The sequence below is a fragment of the Pecten maximus genome, chromosome 14 (assembly GCF_902652985.1).
Source record: "Pecten maximus chromosome 14, xPecMax1.1, whole genome shotgun sequence".
Taxonomy (NCBI): Eukaryota; Metazoa; Mollusca; class Bivalvia; order Pectinida; family Pectinidae; genus Pecten; species Pecten maximus.
In genome coordinates, this window is record NC_047028.1 from 31,962,424 (window position 1) to 31,981,093 (window position 18,670).

At 38.5% G+C, this 18,670-nt stretch overlaps 1 protein-coding gene across 1 annotated transcript in view; it reads left to right on the forward strand.

Moving 5' to 3' along the window:
- The window catches only part of LOC117342547, a gene marked incomplete at its 5' end in the record, with an annotated part of 61,612 nt that overhangs the window by 34,514 nt on the left and 8,428 nt on the right, over positions 1 to 18,670 (forward strand). Inside the window, 8 exon segments of the mRNA XM_033904728.1 lie at positions 2,130 to 2,229; positions 4,108 to 4,189; positions 5,333 to 5,406; positions 7,864 to 7,986; positions 9,347 to 9,437; positions 11,627 to 11,751; positions 12,262 to 12,391; positions 13,469 to 13,575. Of these exon segments, the coding sequence (XP_033760619.1) occupies positions 2,130 to 2,229; positions 4,108 to 4,189; positions 5,333 to 5,406; positions 7,864 to 7,986; positions 9,347 to 9,437; positions 11,627 to 11,751; positions 12,262 to 12,391; positions 13,469 to 13,575 (832 nt within the window).

The window sequence follows — 18,670 nt, forward strand, 5'->3', positions numbered from 1 at the left end:
AATTTGGGTAGAAACATCCTTGGCAGAATAGGAACAGATTTTGCATAAATGGTGACTCTGACCCCTGAGGGGCCAAAGGGGCGGGGCCCAATAGGGGAAATAGAGGTAATTCCTTTAAATCACTACTAGTCATAAAGTTATGAATGGATTTCAACCCAATTTGGTCAGAAACATCCTTGGGGGAAGGGGAACAGATTTTGCATAAATGGTGATTCTGACCCCCGAGGGGCCAAAGGGGCGGGGGCCAAATATGGGAAATAGAGGTAATTCCTCTAAATCTCTACTAGTCATAAAGTTATGAATGGATTTGAACCCAATTTGGTCAGAAACATCCTTGGGGGAAGAGGAAGAGATTTTGCATAAATGGTGGCTCTGACCCCCAAGGGGCCAAAGGGGCGGGGCCCAATAGGGGAAATAGAGGTAATTCCTTTAAATCACTACTAGTCATAAGTTATGAATGGATTTCAACCCAATTTGGTCAGAAACATCCTTGGGGGAAGGGGAACAGATTTTGCATAAATGGTGATTCTGACCCCCGAGGGACCAAAGGGGCGGGGCCAAATATGGGAAATAGAGGTAATTCGTCTAAATCTCTACTAGTCATAAAGTTATGAATGGATTTGAACCCAATTTGGTCAGAAACATCCTTGGGGGAAGGGGAAAAGATTTTGCATAAATGGTGGCTCTGACCTCCGAGGGGCCAAAGGGGCGGGGCCCAATAGGGGAAATTAAGGTAATTCCTTTAAATCGCTACTTGTCATAAAGTTATGAATGGATTTCATCCCAATTTGGTCAGAAACATCCTTGGGGGAAGGGGAAGAGATTTTGCATAAATGGTGGCTCTGACCCCCGCGGGGCCAAAGGGGCGGGGCCCAATAGGGGTAATAGAGGTAATTCCTTTAAATCGCTACTTGTCATAAAGTTATGAATGGATTTGAACCCAATTTGGTCAGAGATATCTTTGGGGGAAGAGGAACAGATTTTGCATAAATGGTGGCTCTGACCCCAAATGGCCAAAGGGGCGGGGCCAAATAGGGGAAATAAAGGTAATTCCTTTAAATCACTACTAGTCATAAGTTATGAATGGATTTCAACCCAATTTGGTCAGAAACATCCTTGGGAGAAGGGGAACAGATTTTGCATAAATGGTGATTCTGACCCCTAAGGGGCCAAAGGGGCAGGGCCAAATATGGAAAATAGAGGTAATTCCTCTAAATCTCTACTTGTCATAAAGTTATGAATGGGTTTCAACCCAATTTGGTCAGAAACATCCTTGGGGGAAGGGGAAGAGATTTTGCATAAATGGTGATTCTGACCCCCAAGGGGCCAAAGGGGCGGGGCCCAATAGGGGTAATAGAGGTAATTCCTTTAAATCACTACTAGTCATAAAGTTATGAATGGATTTGAACCCAATTTGGTCAGAAACATCCTTGGGGAAAGGGGAACAGAGTTTGCATAAATGGTGATTCTGACCCCTGAGGGGCCAAAGGGGCGGGGCCAAATATGGGAAATAGAGATATTCCTCTAAATCTCTACTAGTCATAAAGTTGTGAAGGGATTTGAACCCAATTTGGTCAGAAACATCCTTGGGGGAAGGGGAACAGATTTTACATAAATGGTGGCTCTGACCCTAAAGGGGCCAAAAGGGCAGGGCCCAGTGGGGGAAATAGAGGTAATTCCTTTGAATCGCTACTAGTCATCAAGTTATGAATGGATTTGAACCCAATTTGGTCAGAAACAGGGGAACAGATTTTGCATAAATGGTGATTCTGACCCCCGAATGGCCAAAGGGGCGGGCCCAATAGGTGAAATAGAGGTGATTCATGTTCTATAAACAATTCTTGAGTTATTTCAGACCTTAGAGAGTCTGGACTTCATTAATCTTTAAAGCAGTTCGGATTCCCACACTATAACCATATATAGCATTGTTAGAGTTTTTACAAATAAAACAATTTGAATATGAACATTATTTCGACATTTGGTCTAATCCAACCAGGTGAGCGATACAGGCCCCATGGGCCTCTTGTTAATCTTGTTCTATGAAATCTCTGCTTTTAATATATTACCAGCTATGATGAGACTGAATTAGAAAATATTTTTGTATCATATGGTGTTGTTTTTTCTGACAGTGAGAATATGACCACAACTGGATGGTATGTGCCAGAGTTTAAATACAGGATTGCTACATCAAAGGCCATGTACACACCAATCAATAAGGAGAAGCCAAAGGTTAGAGTTCACAACATTTAGGTTATTAAGGGTCACCACATAGAGTTAGAGGTCATCCCTTAAAGTTAGAGGTCACAGTTTCATGTAAGAGGTATCATCTTTATTGTAGAGATGAAGATATTGGTTTACACTTCTTTCAGTAATCATAGTGAAGAATTTCTTTTTCTTGTTTCCAATTTTTAGTGGTTTTACCAAAAGACTGAAGGAAAAGAAGTTATCATTCCTTTGTAATGAGTTCTCAACAGAGATCACCTAAATGACATCCTCACTCTACCAACTTTATTTTTGATATGATTGTCGCAAAACTTCATACATCAGACTACAACCATAAACTCTTATATGAGTTTATGTATGAACCACCTAGAGTAGAAAATGAGGTCATTGTTACTATCAATAGAATTTTTGATGCAAATGAAAGTTAAGTGTTATCTGTGATGCTTTTTTCCTTCTGAAAATAATGGAAAAGACCACTTTTTTTTTATTAGGTCATCTGACCCGAAGCGTCAGGATGACCTATAGTCATCATGCTTCGTCCGTCATTGTGTATCGTGCATAAACTTTTCTTTCAATCGACTTCTTCTCAATAACCGGAAGGCCCAGGGTACTGATATTGAGTCTGGAGCATGGTTGGATAAAGCCCTACAAAGTTTGTTCAAATGAATGACCTTAACCTACTTTCAAGGTCAGAGGGGTCAAATAGGCTAAAATCTTCAAACGACTTCTTTTCAATAATTAAGAGGTCCAGAGACATAATAATGGGCCTGTAGCTTGCTTAGTTGCAGGGCTACCAAGTGTGTTCAAATGAATGACCTTGACGTACAATCAAGGTGACAGGGGTCAAATAGGCTGAAATGTTTAAACAACTTCTTCTAAATAACCAAGAGTTTCAGGGAGTTGATATTGGGTCTGTAGCATGCTTGGGTGAAGAGCTACCAATTTTTTAAAAATGTATGTCCTTGACCTACATTCAAGGTCACAGAGGTCAAATAGGCTGAAATCTTTAAACAACGTCTTCTCAATAACCAAGAAGCCCAGAGACCTGATATTGGGTCTGTAACCTGCTGGGATGAAGGGCTATCAAGTTTGTTCAAATGAATGACCTTTAGTTTCATCCAAGGTCACATTGGTCAAATAGGCTGAAATCTTCAACTGACTTCTTATCCATAACCAAGAGGCCTACAGACTTGATATTGAGCCTGTAGCATGCTGGGGTAAATTTCTACCAACTTTGTTCAAATGAATGATCTTGACCTTCATTAAAGGTTACATGGGTCATACATGTATATGCTAAAATTATCGAAAAACTTTGTCTCAATAACCAAGAGGCCAAGGGACTTGATATTGGGCCTGTGGCATGCTGGGATGAAGGTTCACCAAGTTTTTTCAAATAATGACCTTGGCCTACATTCAAGGTCACATGGGTCAAAAAAGTCAAAATCTCAAAGTTTAATTTGTTGTAGATCCAGGTGAGCGATTCAGACCCATTGGGCCTCTTGTATAACATTATTGCGCAATTATGGGTTTTCTGAACAGCATCTAGTTTAAACTTATTCTCAAGTTCCACAATTGGCATTGAATTCAAGCTTTCCTACAATGATCTTGAGATGGTCCTGACCAAGTGTTGTCATTTTTCTGGTCTGTCTGAAATCCAACATGGCCACCATTGCCAACAGTACCACTCTAGTTGCTAATGAGTATGTATACTACAATAGTACAAGGGTCTATAGAATCAGATTAATGTTAAGACCCATGGGCCTCTTTTTTTTTTTTTTTTTCAAGGTTTCTGTTATTGACAATTCAGTCTATCTATGAAAATAAGTAAAGATAGAATAACCACATGTATAGTGCTGTTAAACTATGGCTTTGTTACATTTTCAGATGATTTTTACTGACCGGTTGTCACAGATGCCAGGGGAGCGTGCAAGAACACTCCAAGAAATAGCCAAGCAGAGGAAGACAAGTAATTCCTATATATTACATACAAATAACTCAGTTATTCTGTATAATTTACTACAAATAAATCTTTTTCTCATACAGAATTTCACTATACATGTTATTTAAAGTTTTAGTGATATAGACTCCAGAGCCTGATATTTTAGCAGGCACTGGGTCCACTATAAGACCATTTTTAAGGCTTTTTATACAAGAGCTTCTTAATCATTGTCCTTAAATGATCTTAGCTTTTTTTTTAACTAATGATTTTATTCAAATTTTTAAATACATTCACATGATATATAGTGATAACAATATGTCTACAGATTATGGTGGCAAAAGAAATATATATTTATTTATCTGAATTACAAATTTCATGCATAACCTCTTCATACAGAATTTCTGTTAACATATATTCAGATTATTCACATGACTTGACGATTCATCAGTAAGTCATAATCTCCTTTAGCAGACATCCACATACAGACAGTTTAAAATATTTAATTAATTCATACACATTTAATTAGTTGATATATCTTTTAATCAGTTGATGTATTAATTTAGTCGATGAGATCATCAATAGAAGAAGTATGCTATGATCGTAGGATTCATGTGTTTGTGTTGATGTTAACTGTTGATGGGATGTTGAACAATACTAACCACCAATTTGACATTGGATGAGTAACTATATTTTATTATATTTTTACCAGTGAAATATCAAAAATTATTCATTCTATAAAAGTGATATTTTTCACTAGTGAAAAATATCATATTTTTCCACTAGTGAAAAATATCATATTTTTCCACTAGTGAAAAATATCATATTCTACTGTGAAAAATATCATATTGCTGATTTGACCAATCAAATTAATGATTAGAAAATACCAAAATAATTCACCAATCAGAAAGCCCGACATATATGTCAGCACCTGGACAGGGGGAACTACTTTTTTTGTATGCAAACTTTCGCTATAGGCCTAGTTAGCATACGGGGTAGGTTTTTCGTTGATAAAAAATGTAATAAACAGAATATCTAACAGTGTCTTCAGTAATACCAAATATATTTCACTCGTGTTAGATATTCTCTATATATATTGTTTTAGCTGCAGTACTTTTGTTTTTGTCAGTATCTGTCCGAATATCTCTACATTAAAACTATGTCTAATTTCAGCACAGACCACATTAGATAACATGCAGCTTGGTGATCCTTGGCATAAAGAGATTCTCAGAGATGAAGGCCTCACGGTAAGTTTTGTGATAATGAAATCCTTACATAACAAGTCAGGGCTTTCGGTTGACCAGGGGCCGCGGTGGCCGAGTGGTTAAGGTGTCCCGACACTTTATCACTAGCCCTCCACCTCTGGGTTGCGAGTTCGAAATATACGTGGGGCAGTTGCCAGGTACTGACCGTAGGCCGTTGGTTTTTCTCCGGGTACTCCGGCTTTCCTCCACCTCTAAACCTGGCACGTCCTTAAATGACCCTGGCTGTTAATAGGACGTTAAACAAAAACAAAACAAAACAAATCGGTTGACCATTGATTTTAACCAATTTCAGAAGTCCAAAAACCATATAATAGGAATAAGAAGGGTCAAAGCTATATATGTCAAATAGATTCACTGCCGTTGAACCCTCTCTGTGGACGACAAAAATACTTCATTATTTGAACGAGTGTTGAGTGTATTGAATGTTCTGACACAGCCAGAAATCTGTATCCCGGGGCCACTCATGATACTGTGGCGGTGATTGACTGTACTTGAAGTAGGTGGAGTTTGAAATTTAAAATGTTGACAACACTGAAAAATAAAGACACATTGATCAAAATAATGACAGCATGCAGTAGGGATTTGGAATATCCGGAGGATTAATAATATTGACAGCATATCCTGTTTGTCGCTCAGCCGATCAGATTCAGATTGCAGATTGAACTGTCGCTAACCCCGACATGTTTGTGTACCGTCATGATCAGGTCAACCATTAGTACTGTACAGATACAACAAGGCCTATGTATAGTTTACAAAAAGAATTGTTGTGCATGCATGCTTACTCAAATTTTTCAAGCAGTTGGGCCGCGGTGGCCGAGTGGTTAAGGTGTACCGACACTTTATCACTAGCCCTCCACCACTGGGTTGCGAGTTCGAAACCTACGTGGGGCAGTTGCCAGGTACTGACCGTAGGCCGGTGTTTTTTCTTCGGGTACTCCGGCTTTCCTCCACCTCCAAAACCTGGCACGTCCTTAAATGACCCTGGCTGTTAATAGGACGTTAAACAAAAACAAACCAAATTACTCAAATTTTTCAAGCAGAAACAATCTTGGTCTATCTTGTTTCGAATGAGCAACAATATGTTGGGTTTTTTTTCTGACCTGAAAGAAGCTCTCTTAGACTAGTAATTAATCAACCATCGCTACACACAGTTGTTTTATTTTTCATTCAATCACATTGATATCGTAATTTAGGCAAATACTGCAAGTTCTAATTCTCCCTGCATCGGAAACCCCTGTACACAGCCGGATACAAGTTGGTGTCATTGAAGCCCCGCCTACTTTTAAACGAACTGTCCAATGGCTATGAGGAAACGTTCTTCTCTCTTAAAGCGTGGTTTATTTGTATTAGATAATGTACTATTGATACTGTTCGCAATAGTGTTATACTTTTGTCCTCCACATATAGGGTTCAACGGCAGTAAATCTAAGAGTTGGAGCTCATTTCCGAGAGTCAATACCATACTATCCAGGGTTAATTTACTGGATAACCTAGTGTATATATATATTGTGTTGAGTAAAGTATTTTTTATGTGGGGAATGTCAAAACAAATTAACAAAAAACAAAAAAACTCAGTTGCAGAATATTTTTTATTTTCCCAGAAAAAATAGCAATGCCTTGTACTGAAACTACCAACTTTGAGTTTAGAATTATAGAATTAAAACTTAAGTTCTGAAACCTGTACCAAATTAACTTAGAGTGTAGAATTGTAAAATCTTTTAAAACTTAAGTTCTGAAACCTGTAAGAACATACAGTATAGAATTATAGAATTAAGTAAAACGTAAGATAGTGTACTAACTTAGGGTGTAGAATTATAGAATTAATTAAAATCTAAGTACTGAAACCTGTAACAATTTATAGTGCAGAATTATAGAATCAATTAAAACTTAATAAAAATCAGCAGATTGAAATGATTTTGTGTATTTGTTTTGATGCAATATATTAAATCTGAATAAAATACTGATATCACCAGAGGAAATAGTCCTTCCTACCATTTCTATTGATAGCATTTCCACTAATTAATTTGTAGTATAATAATGAATTTTGTTCTTTTGTCATATTGTGACAGTTCAAGTTCAAGTTTTATTTTATTTTAGTGTCACATGTCAATACAATACTTGATTAAAAAATGTGCATAAGAACAATAAAATACATATTGATATCCAGCCATTATTGGCTTATGAGACACTAATTACGAATAAAATCTATTAAAAGCTATCAATTATGCTATCCGTTATTGTTAAATTATACAATGATTAAAATATATAGATTATCAATGTCACATACTTATTTTTTGGAGTTCAGAGACTAACACTAGTCTGTAATAGTTATGGTATTATCAGGCTACACATGAGCCTTGAATTAATTAGTAAATAATTGTACTGCATATTAATGAGCAAATTGCTCATCTTAATAATTAATTTGTCATATTGTGACAGTTGTATGTGTATGCACCCAAGGGGGGTGTGAAGACTACAGGAGCCATGTTTCACCTTGTCATGAGGCACATTGAGACAGATACACTTTCATCCTACGTGACTCGTATGTACAAACCAATAAAGGTAAGATCTTTAGACTAGTTGCAAGTTAATTACAGATCTAGGCAAGCAGCCTTGAAAAATCCTTGGAACTTTTTTTTTCATTTGGCATTAAAAAGCTCTGAAATCTGGCTCATGGCCTTGAAAACCATTGAATGTTCTTTTGGTTTTGAAAAGCTTTAATCATATTTCGGATCATGGCCTTGAAAAGCTTTGAATCATGGCCGCCTCAAACCGATAGGCTGTAAATGGAAATTAATGCAACTAAAAAATATGTCTGATTCGTCCCACTCATAATTGATTAGTTTGATCACATCGATCTATGCACCATGTGTTTTTTGTGATAATGGGGAATTGAAGGTTGTTGTCACTATTTCTCAGAAAGTCCATCATTGATCTTTCTCGCATTCATCTGTAGGTTCCCCTTGGCACCAAGTTGTACATGTTCCATTTTGAGACTAATCTCAAACTAAGATAGCCTAAAGGTGGCCATTTTGATTTTGACAGTTGAAGAAGCCTGTTATCACTAATTCTCAGAAAGTCCTCAATGGATCTTTCTCAAATTTTACTTCTAGTCTCCCCATGATATAGTTGTGCATGTTCCATTTTTAATTCTTCATGGAAATTATGTAGGAAATTCATGAAGATTTATTATGTAGGTTCCTCTTGTTTTCAAATGAATCTCTTCTGTTATCAATACATGTATATCCTCATCACCTTAATACTGGTTTTTGGTTGAAAACTGATCAATGAAATTGAACATCTCATTGACGATTCAGCTGAAGTGGCACACACTTATTTGTAATAGATTGAAAATCTCGAAAAATATAATTCAGAATCAATATCAAACATAAATGATCACATTGAAGCTCTACCTTGTCATGCAAGTTTCTGTTGGGCTGTGTCTTAAACTCTCTTTATTACATTTTTACCAGTGAAATATCAAAAATTATTCATTCTATAAAAGTGATATTTTTCACTGGTGAAAAATCATAAATATCACTTTTGCTGATTTGACCAATCAAATTCATGATTAGAAAATACCAAAATGATTGACCAATCAGAAAGCCCAACATCAGCACCTGGACAGGGGGAACTACTTTTTTTTGTTTACATTAGGCCTAGTTAGCATACGGGGTAGGTTTTTCGTTGATAAAAAATGTAATAAACAGAATATCTAACAGTGTCTTCAGTAATACCAAATATATTTCACTCGTGCGGCTAATATTTTGATATTTTTCACTCGTGCGGCGCACTCGTGAAAAATATCAAAATATTAGCCCCACTCGTGAAATATATTTGGTATTACTGAAGACACTGTTAGATATCCTCTATTTCTTATCGTTACAACAATGAAATGTAATACTCAATAAACTCTTTACAGGTAAAGTATACCAAGTTGTTTGAGCCTAGAATGTCTGCTAATGGACGCGATATGATCTTCCTCATGCTGTTCCCTTCATATCCTCCAAAAGGTAAAATATACCACCAAAGTATGACCTTTTCTGTATTTTTCGGTCACCTGAGACAAAGCTCAAGTGACCTTTTCTAATCGCCTTTTGTCCATCGTCATGCGTCTTTACATTTTCCACTTCTTCTCTAAAACCGCAGAACCAAATTCAATAAAGGCAGGAAGCCTCCATTTCAAAAATCTTCTAAACTCCCAGATATGGTAGAATCAAATATTCACAGATAGAAACGTCCTAAGGTCCTATACCAAGATTGTAAATTTCATGACCTTGGGGTCTCATGTTTCCCCCTGGGGAGGGGGTGTAAATTTCATCACCCTGGGGTCTCATGTTTCCCCCTGGGGAGGGGGTAAAGTTATCTATAGTTTATATAGGGAAATCATATTTTTGAGCATTATTTGTTACAATTGACATCGGAAATGATACAAACTTTGTTAGAATTATCAGTATGGGATGCCTGTTGTAAACTACATGTATTGGTACTAACTGACCCCCAGGGGCTTATGGGTGGGGCCAAAAAGGGTCAATTAAATTAACTTAAATATTTCAAAACTAAGGTGAGTGTTAAGACCCATGGGCCTATATTGCTCTTTTTAGGTCACCTGAGACAAAGTCTCAAGTGACCTATTCTTATCACCTTTTGTCCGTCGTCAACAGTCATCTGTCCATAAACAATTAATTACATTCTCAACTTCTTCTCCAAAACCACTGAACCAAATTCAATGAAATTTGGCAGGGAGCTTCTATGGCTAAAGGTCAACTAAAATTGTGAATTATATGGTCCCGATCCCCCGGGGGCCTGAGGGGCGGGGCCAAAAAGGGTCAAATTGACTAAAACTTCAAAAATCTTCTTCTCTACTCTCAGATATGGTATGTGGAATCAAATACTCTTCATAGATGGAAGGGTCTTAAGGTGCTTTACCAAAATTGGGAATTTCATGACCCTGGGGTCTCACGTTTGCCCCTGGGGAGGGGGTAAACTTTACTATAGTTTATATAGGGAAATCACATTTTTGATTATTATTTGTTGGATTTCTATTGGTATTCATTCTAACTTGGTTCAAATTATCAGCATAGGATGTCAGTTTGATGGTATGTACATGTTGGCCCTGGTTGACCCCCAGGGGCTGGTAGGCGGGGCCAAAAAGGGTCAAATTGACTGAAATTTCAAAAATCTTCTTCTTACAACCCAAATAAGGTAGAATTAAATACTCTTCATAGATGGAAGGGTCTTAAGGTGCTTTACCATAATTGTGAATTTCCTAGCCCTGGGGTCTCACGTTTTCCCCATGGGAGGGGATAAACTTTACTATAGTTATAGGGAAATCACATTTTTGACTATCATTTGTTTTATTTGTTTTGAAATTCATTCTTTCATTCAAATTTACTGAAATATTTCAAAAATCAGGTGACCGTTAAGGCCCATGGGCCTCTTGTTATTTTAATTTCAAGTTCAACTGAGGCAAAGGTGATTAACTCTTGAAAAGTTTCATTCCCGGTTCATATTAATTAACTGTTGCCATGTGGTTCGTAAAAATAGTGAAACCCTTGATTGGAGCATTACTATAGTAATTTGAAATCATTTTGTCTACATTGTGGTCATGAAGAGATACATTTGTGATGGTGATGATTTGTGTTAACGATGATTTGTATTAACGATGATTTGTGTTAACGATGATTTGTGTTAACTATTTTCTATCACTTGTAATATTTTGCCTTTCTGTTCAATTGTTTATAATTGAAAAGTCACTGTTTTAATTAAATTGTCAATCTGGAACCCTAAAATACTTTAATGCATACATGTACCTGCAAGGTATCTAAATTTTGCTGATGTCGCTTTCGTAACACAATCAGTATCATTTGACTAATTTGTTGAAGGATAAATTATTTGACCCATGACCTTTGTAGCACTCTTTGCTGACTATTATAATTTTGAATCTGTCTCTTTTAATCATAACTTTTGGTTAGAAAGTTCCGGTATATTGGCTCTTGTATTCTTTATTAAAAATCCTGAAAATGACATTGAATTATGGCGCCATGTAGAAAAAGATGCCTTAATATCTGTTATGCAGTTCATAGATCCTGGCAAAGGTTTTGCAATCAACATATTGGATATATCTGTGAAGTTTTGAAATATTTCAAACATTAATGTGGAAAAGAAGTTATCTTTGACGCACTGTTGTCTATTTATTCAGGTGCCCACCTCACCATTGTTATCTGTGATCTGACCATCGGAGAACTGAAACCCTATAGACGTGATATACATCTTACTACTTCCGAATACAATGACATTCTGGATGACAATGTGGTTCAGTACGATGTAAGTCGCACATACTCCATGGAGTTTCCATTTTATATCACATTTAAGAAATCAAGTTATAAAAAAAATTCTGGTTAACAAGTCTCTGGCAAGTTTCATGAATCTGATATCAAATGAAAATTGTGTAAGATCCCTTCTATCGCACAAGATAATTCACAATTTTTTTTTTTTTTTTTTTATATCCTCCAAGTCGTTCATGTTTCTCATGGAAGATAATATCACAGTCTGTCCTGTACTGTTGTCCTTGGGCAAAACATAACTGCAGGTGCTTTGGATACTTGTAGCATGTAATGGGTTTCTCCTATATTGTTAAGTGAGGAAATCACCAGCTACTACAGAAAGACCTTGACTAAAAATGATCCTGGCCATTCACAGGGAGATAAACACAACAAATTTGAAACAAATACAAAATATAGATATTTATTAGTAAATCTGTTTTCCTCATTCCATGCCTATTCCTGCAGCACTTTCTGTACTTATATATATATGTAGTTTTAATGTATGATATAGGTCAGTCAGACGTATGGACCAACAGGTTCTTCATACGTTTTTGTTAACATCCGAGGTGAGCTGAAGGCATATTCCCTCACCACAGGGCGACAGGTCATTATGATGGAGCGGGAGGAGGACAGATTTTCAGGTAAGTTTAATTACAGGTGTGTTAACTTGGCAGGGAAAGAATCTCCGGTAGATTAAATCATAAGTGTGTTATTAAACAAAAACTAATTCCTATACGCCATCAGTCTTTCCCTACCCCAAGGGACTTTAGTTTCTTTAAACACAATCATGTTGTAAAAACAATCTGTGGGATCTTTTCACACCCTTAGAGAGTCTTGACTTTATTTCTGGGTTATTTCTTCTAAGCAGTTGAGATCCCCAAAACTATAATCAAATATAGCATTGTTCAAGATCGACAAATAAAGCTATTAATGAAATTAACATGAACAGTATAATGACGTTTGGTCAAATCCAACCAGGTGAGCAATACAGGCCCCATGGGCCTCTGGTTTTATTCTAAAAACATAACTTCCAAAGGGAAGCATCAATGCAAAGATATCACAAAAAAGTACATCTCATTTGCAAATTTTTGGCCGTTTGGTTATCTTCAGGGTTTGTTTTGGAAAATGGCGCACACACACAAAGAGTTGTCGTTCCTTACACATATGCCCCCACAATGCAACGCGCCTAGTAAACAATCATGGCAATCGCAACCTGCCTCAGCGAGTGTTCAAGTGCACAGAACACAGGTTTGGATCGATGCTATAATAAATAAACAAATCTCATCAAAAGATGAGACATATCAATATTTTATTCAGTAATTCTTCTTCACAATGCTACTGATATGGTCTGGATAATAACTAAATGTCGATATCGATGCATCGAACATAACCTGTTTTGACGAAGTGGGAACCAATGATTAGATAACGTTGTACATCGTGTCGAATCAATATGTATGTTAAAAACACTTTTCATAAAACGTTTATTACGGGAAAATCACAAAAATACCCTAAAATCAATTAAAATTTTCCGATTTTTGGGAATTTTTATATGCGTATAAGCGGGAGTCGGTGTTTTAGTCGATGCAAATACACGGGATTAAAATACAAAGATAAAGAAGAAAAAAATCGGGACCTGAGAATTTTATGCAAATAAGCGGGATATTCAAATAACCGATATGCAAATAAGTGGGCTCCTCTGTATTATTATTTTATACTAGGATTTCCTGGATGTCTCATTGATGCTTCGGACTGGGACCTACCTCGGAACTTGGAGGTCACTATGGTGTGTTCCAAAGGCAAGATGTATGCAGTTTTCTATGGACAGGTAAGGCTTACTGTTGGTATCGTCTATCAATAAGGGGAAAAGCAATTGTTTGCTTTTAATTAAATTGTAAGAGTTTTGGTTTGTTTTTGTTTAACGTTCTATTAACGGCCAGGGTCATTTAAGGACGGCCATGTTTTGGAGGTGGAGGAAAGCCGGAGTACCCGGAGAAAAACCACCGGCCTACGGTCAGTACCTGGCAACTCGCAACCCACAGGTGGAGGGCTAGTGATAAAGTACATGTGTCGGCACACCTTAACCACTCGTCCATCACGGCCCCAATTGTAAGAGACCTCCTTGACATCTTGAAACAGAGGGGAAAGGTCATGATATTTAGGCCTACATTTATATACATATACAGAACAGAAGGTGGCCATATAGTGAGGTTTTACTGTATAGGGGAAATTCCCAAAAATGATAACTGGGTCCAACGGACCAAGTTTCTATCCAAATTAGTCCCACAATGCATCGGGCGGGTTTTCAGTCAAAAACAACAATGGGGGAACATCGAAAGCATGTGCCTGGCAAAACACGGACAGATTCTGCCAAAAAGAAATGTAATACTAGGGACTGGAATCGGCAAAACCTCAGGATTTCCTTAGGAGAAGAATTGATTTGATGGAACTTAGCAAGTTTTTCTAATATAGTCTCTAATTAGTGAGACCTTGTTTTCATGTTATTGTTTGAAAACAAAGTAGTCATTACAGATAGCTGTACATGTTTAAAAACTTAGATGGTTTGTTCTACAGTGTTATTTTTATTTGTAAGCTATTGGTGCTTTACCGTAATCATGGCAATGCTCAAAAACTATAACAAGTGAAATTCATACTTGCATAGGTTTTTTAGCATGTAAATCCAAGCAATACAGTCATGATTCATCTCTCAAAAACGTATCCATAAAGTATCGGTATCATATTGTTTCATTCTTATCTGTATCCAACCCTTAGTGTGAAACATGTCAATGCAGGTATGTCATTCAAGGTAGATGTGCACGAAAATTTATTGAAGTATATCTATATATAATCCCCTGCTTCGATTTTTGCAAAATTGTCAATTTATTGAAAATACTGTTCGAAGGGAGAGTCAACTGTGAGATGCTGAAGTTACTTACAGATAAGGACAAACGTTTCACTAAAAGAAATATAATTCGCATAACAATCAATAGCAAATAAGTAAAATACTTTTTTTATCAATTATCTTATTGGTTATATAAAATATGATATGAATATTTATAACAGTATTTGAATCATTTGAATGTCTTTGAATATTGGCTTTTATATCTTATGTTGAAACTTAATATACATGCAACAACCTGCAGGCTATTGCATATATGGGCAGCAATTTCAGGATGAAATACCAAAAATACTTAGATCTATATACTGTTTATCGATCACTTATTAATAAGTACATTTAATGGGTTGTCTGTCTGACCATTATGTGTTATTGTTACTTATTAAGTGTGATTTTTTTTCCATGTAGGTGACAGTGTATTTCTTGGCACTAATTAATTAAGTGCAAAAGACATCGTGAGAGCTTCATTCACCCCTATAGTATTATTGGCTCTTCTAAAAAGCCCTGCAATTGGCCGATCCCTGAGAGGCGTCCTATAATTTAATTTTGTATGAAATACGCATTTTCATTGGCTGAAATAATTTTGTTATACCTCCATAACAAAATTTTTGACGTCGCGAAATGTAACGTCATTTTTGATTGGCTGATGACGTTGCGTAATAATTTATCACAGGAAAGAGTTCGCCAAAGAAAGTGAAATATCTTGGTGTGTATAAGACGAAATTAAATTATAAGAATTAACATTAATTATTTTTTCTGTTATACAGTCATAACAGAAAAAACTGGAGTGTACTCTAAATAAACCGCTCCGCTTCGCGATTTATTTAGAGTACACTCCAGTTTTTTCTGTTATGACTGTATAACAGAAAAAATAATTAATGTTAATCCTTAAATAAAATATGTTATCAACTAATTAGATTGCTCGTATTTGAGTTTTCCGGCCTAGTGATGTACATGTAAACATTATAATGGATCATATCTACTGGCATTACTAAAGCCTGAAAAGAAAGCAATTGACAAATATATATATATTTCAGTCAATTCTCAGAAACGTTTTAAAACATCTGAATTTATGTCGGTAGCTAACTCCTGTAACACATGTAGTTATAGTGCCCCTCTGTCTGTCCGGTACACATGTAGTTATAGTGCCCCTCTGTCTGTCTGGTACACATGTAGTTAATGCCCCTCTGTCTGTCCGGTACACATGTACATGTAGTTAGTGCCCCTCTGTCTGTCTGGTACACATGTAGTTAGTGCCCCTCTGTCTGTCCGGTACACATGTAGTTAATGCCCCTCTGTCTGGTACACATGTAGTTAATGCCCCTCTGTCTGGTACACATGTAGTTAATGCCCCTCTGTCTGGTACACATGTAGTTAATGCCCCTCTGTCTGGTACACACGTAGTTAATGCCCCTCTGTCCGGTACACATGTAGTTAATGCCCCTCTGTCCGGTACACATGTAGTTAATGCCCCTCTGTCCGGTACACATGTAGTTAATGCCCCTCTGTCTGGTACACATGTAGTAAGTGGCCCTCTGTCTGTCCGGTACACATGTAGTTAGTGCCCCTCTGTCTGTCCGGTACACATGTAGTTAGTGCCCCTCTGTCTGGTACACATGTAGTTAGTGCCCCTCTGTCTGTCTGGTACACATGTAGTTAGTGCCCCTCTGTCTGTCTGGTACACATGTAGTTAGTGCCCCTCTGTCTGTCTGGTACACATGTAGTTAGTGCCCCTCTGTCTGGTACACATGTAGTTAGTGCCCCTCTGTCTGTCTGGTACACATGTAGTTAATGCCCCTCTGTCTGTCCAGTACACATGTAGTTAGTGCCCCTCTGTCTGGTACACATGTAGTTAGTGCCCCTCTGTCTGGTACACATGTAGTTAGTGCCCCTCTGTCTGGTACACATGTAGTTAGTGCCCCTCTGTCTGTCTGGTACACATGTAGTTAGTGCCCCTCTGTCTGTCCAGTACACATGTAGTTAGTGCCCCTCTGTCTGTCTGGTACACATGTAGTTAGTGCCCCTCTGTCTGTCTGGTACACATGTAGTTAGTGCCCCTCTGTCTGGTACACATGTAGTTAGTGCCCCTCTGTCTGTCTGGTACACATGTAGTTAATGCCCCTCTGTCTGTCTGGTACACATGTAGTTAGTGCCCCTCTGTCTGGTACACATGTAGTTAGTGCCCCTCTGTCTGTCTGGTACACATGTAGTTAATGCCCCTCTGTCTGGTACACATGTAGTTAGTGCCCATCTGTCTGTCTGGTACACATGTAGTTAGTGCCCCTCTGTCTGTCTGGTACACATGTAGTTAGTGCCCCTCTGTCTGGTACACATGTAGTTAGTGCCCCTCTGTCTGGTACACATGTAGTTAGTGCCCCTCTGTCTGTCTGGTACACATGTAGTTAGTGCCCCTCTGTCTGGTACACATGTAGTTAGTGCCCCTCTGTCTGTCTGGTACACATGTAGTTAATGCCCCTCTGTCTGTCTGGTACACATGTAGTTAGTGCCCCTCTGTCTGTCTGGTACACATGTAGTTAGTGCCCCTCTGTCTGTTTGGTACACATGTAGTTAGTGCCCCTGTGTCTGTCTGTCTGGTACACATGTACATGTAGTTAGTGCCCCTGTGTCTGTCTGGTACACATGTAGTTAGTGCCCCTGTGTCTGTCCGGTACACATGTAGTTAGTGCCCCTGTGTCTGTCTGGTACACATGTAGTTAGTGCCCCTCTGTCTGTCCGGTACATATGTAGTTAGTGCCCCTCTGTCTGTCTGGTACACATGTAGTTAGTGCCCCTGTGTCTGTCTGGTACACATGTAGTTAGTGCCCCTCTGTGTGTCTGGTACACATGTAGTTAGTGCCCCTCTGTCTGTCTGGTACACATGTAGTTATTGCCCCTGTGTCTGTCTGGTAACATGTAGTTAGTGCCCCTGTGTCTGTCTGGTACACATGTAGTTAGTGCCCCTGTGTCTGTCTGGTAACATGTAGTTAGTGCCCCTGTGTCTGTCTGGTACACATGTAGTTAGTGCCCCTCTGTCTGTCTGGTACACATGTAGTTAATGCCCCTCTGTCTGTCTGGTACACATGTAGTTAGTGCACCTGTGTCTGTCTGGTACACATGTAGTTAGTGCCCCTCTGTCTGTCCGGTACACATGTAGTTAGTGCCCCTGTGTCTGTCTGGTACACATGTAGTTAGTGCCCCTCTGTCTGTCTGGCACACATGTAGTTAGTGCCCCTCTGTCTGTTTGGTACATATGTAGTTAGTGCCCCTCTGTCTGGTACACATGTAGTTAGTGCCCCTCTGTCTGTCTGGTACACATGTAGTTAGTGCCCCTCTGTCCGGTGCACATGTAGTTAGTGCCCCTCTGTCTGGTACACATGTAGTTAGTGCCCCTCTGTCTGTCCGGTACACATGTAGTTAGTGCCCCTGTGTCTGTCTGGTACACATGTAGTTAGTGCCCCTCTGTCTGTCTGGCACACATGTAGTTAGTGCCCCTCTGTCTGTTTGGTACATATGTAGTTAGTGCCCCTCTGTCTGGTACACATGTAGTTAGTGCCCCTCTGTCTGTCTGGTACACATGTAGTTAGTGCCCCTCTGTCCGGTGCACATGTAGTTAGTGCCCCTCTGTCTGGTACACATGTAGTTAGTGCCCCTGTGTCTGTCTGGTACACATGTAGTTAGTGCCCCTCTGTCTGTCTGGTACACATGTATTTAGTGCCCCTCTGTCTGTCCGGTGCACATGTAGTTAGTGCCCCTCTGTCTGTCTGGTACACATGTAGTTAGTGCCCCTCTGTCTGTCTGGTACACATGTAGTTAGAGCCCCTCTGTCTGTCTGGTACATATGTAGTTAGAGCCCCTCTGTCTGTCCCGTACACATGTAGTTAGTGCCCCTCTGTCTGTCCCGTACACATGTAGTTAGTGCCCCTCTGTCTGTCCCGTACACATGTAGTTAGTGCCCCTGTGTCTGTCTGGTACACATGTAGTTAGTGCCCCTCTGTCTGGTACACATGTAGTTAGTGCCCCTCTATCT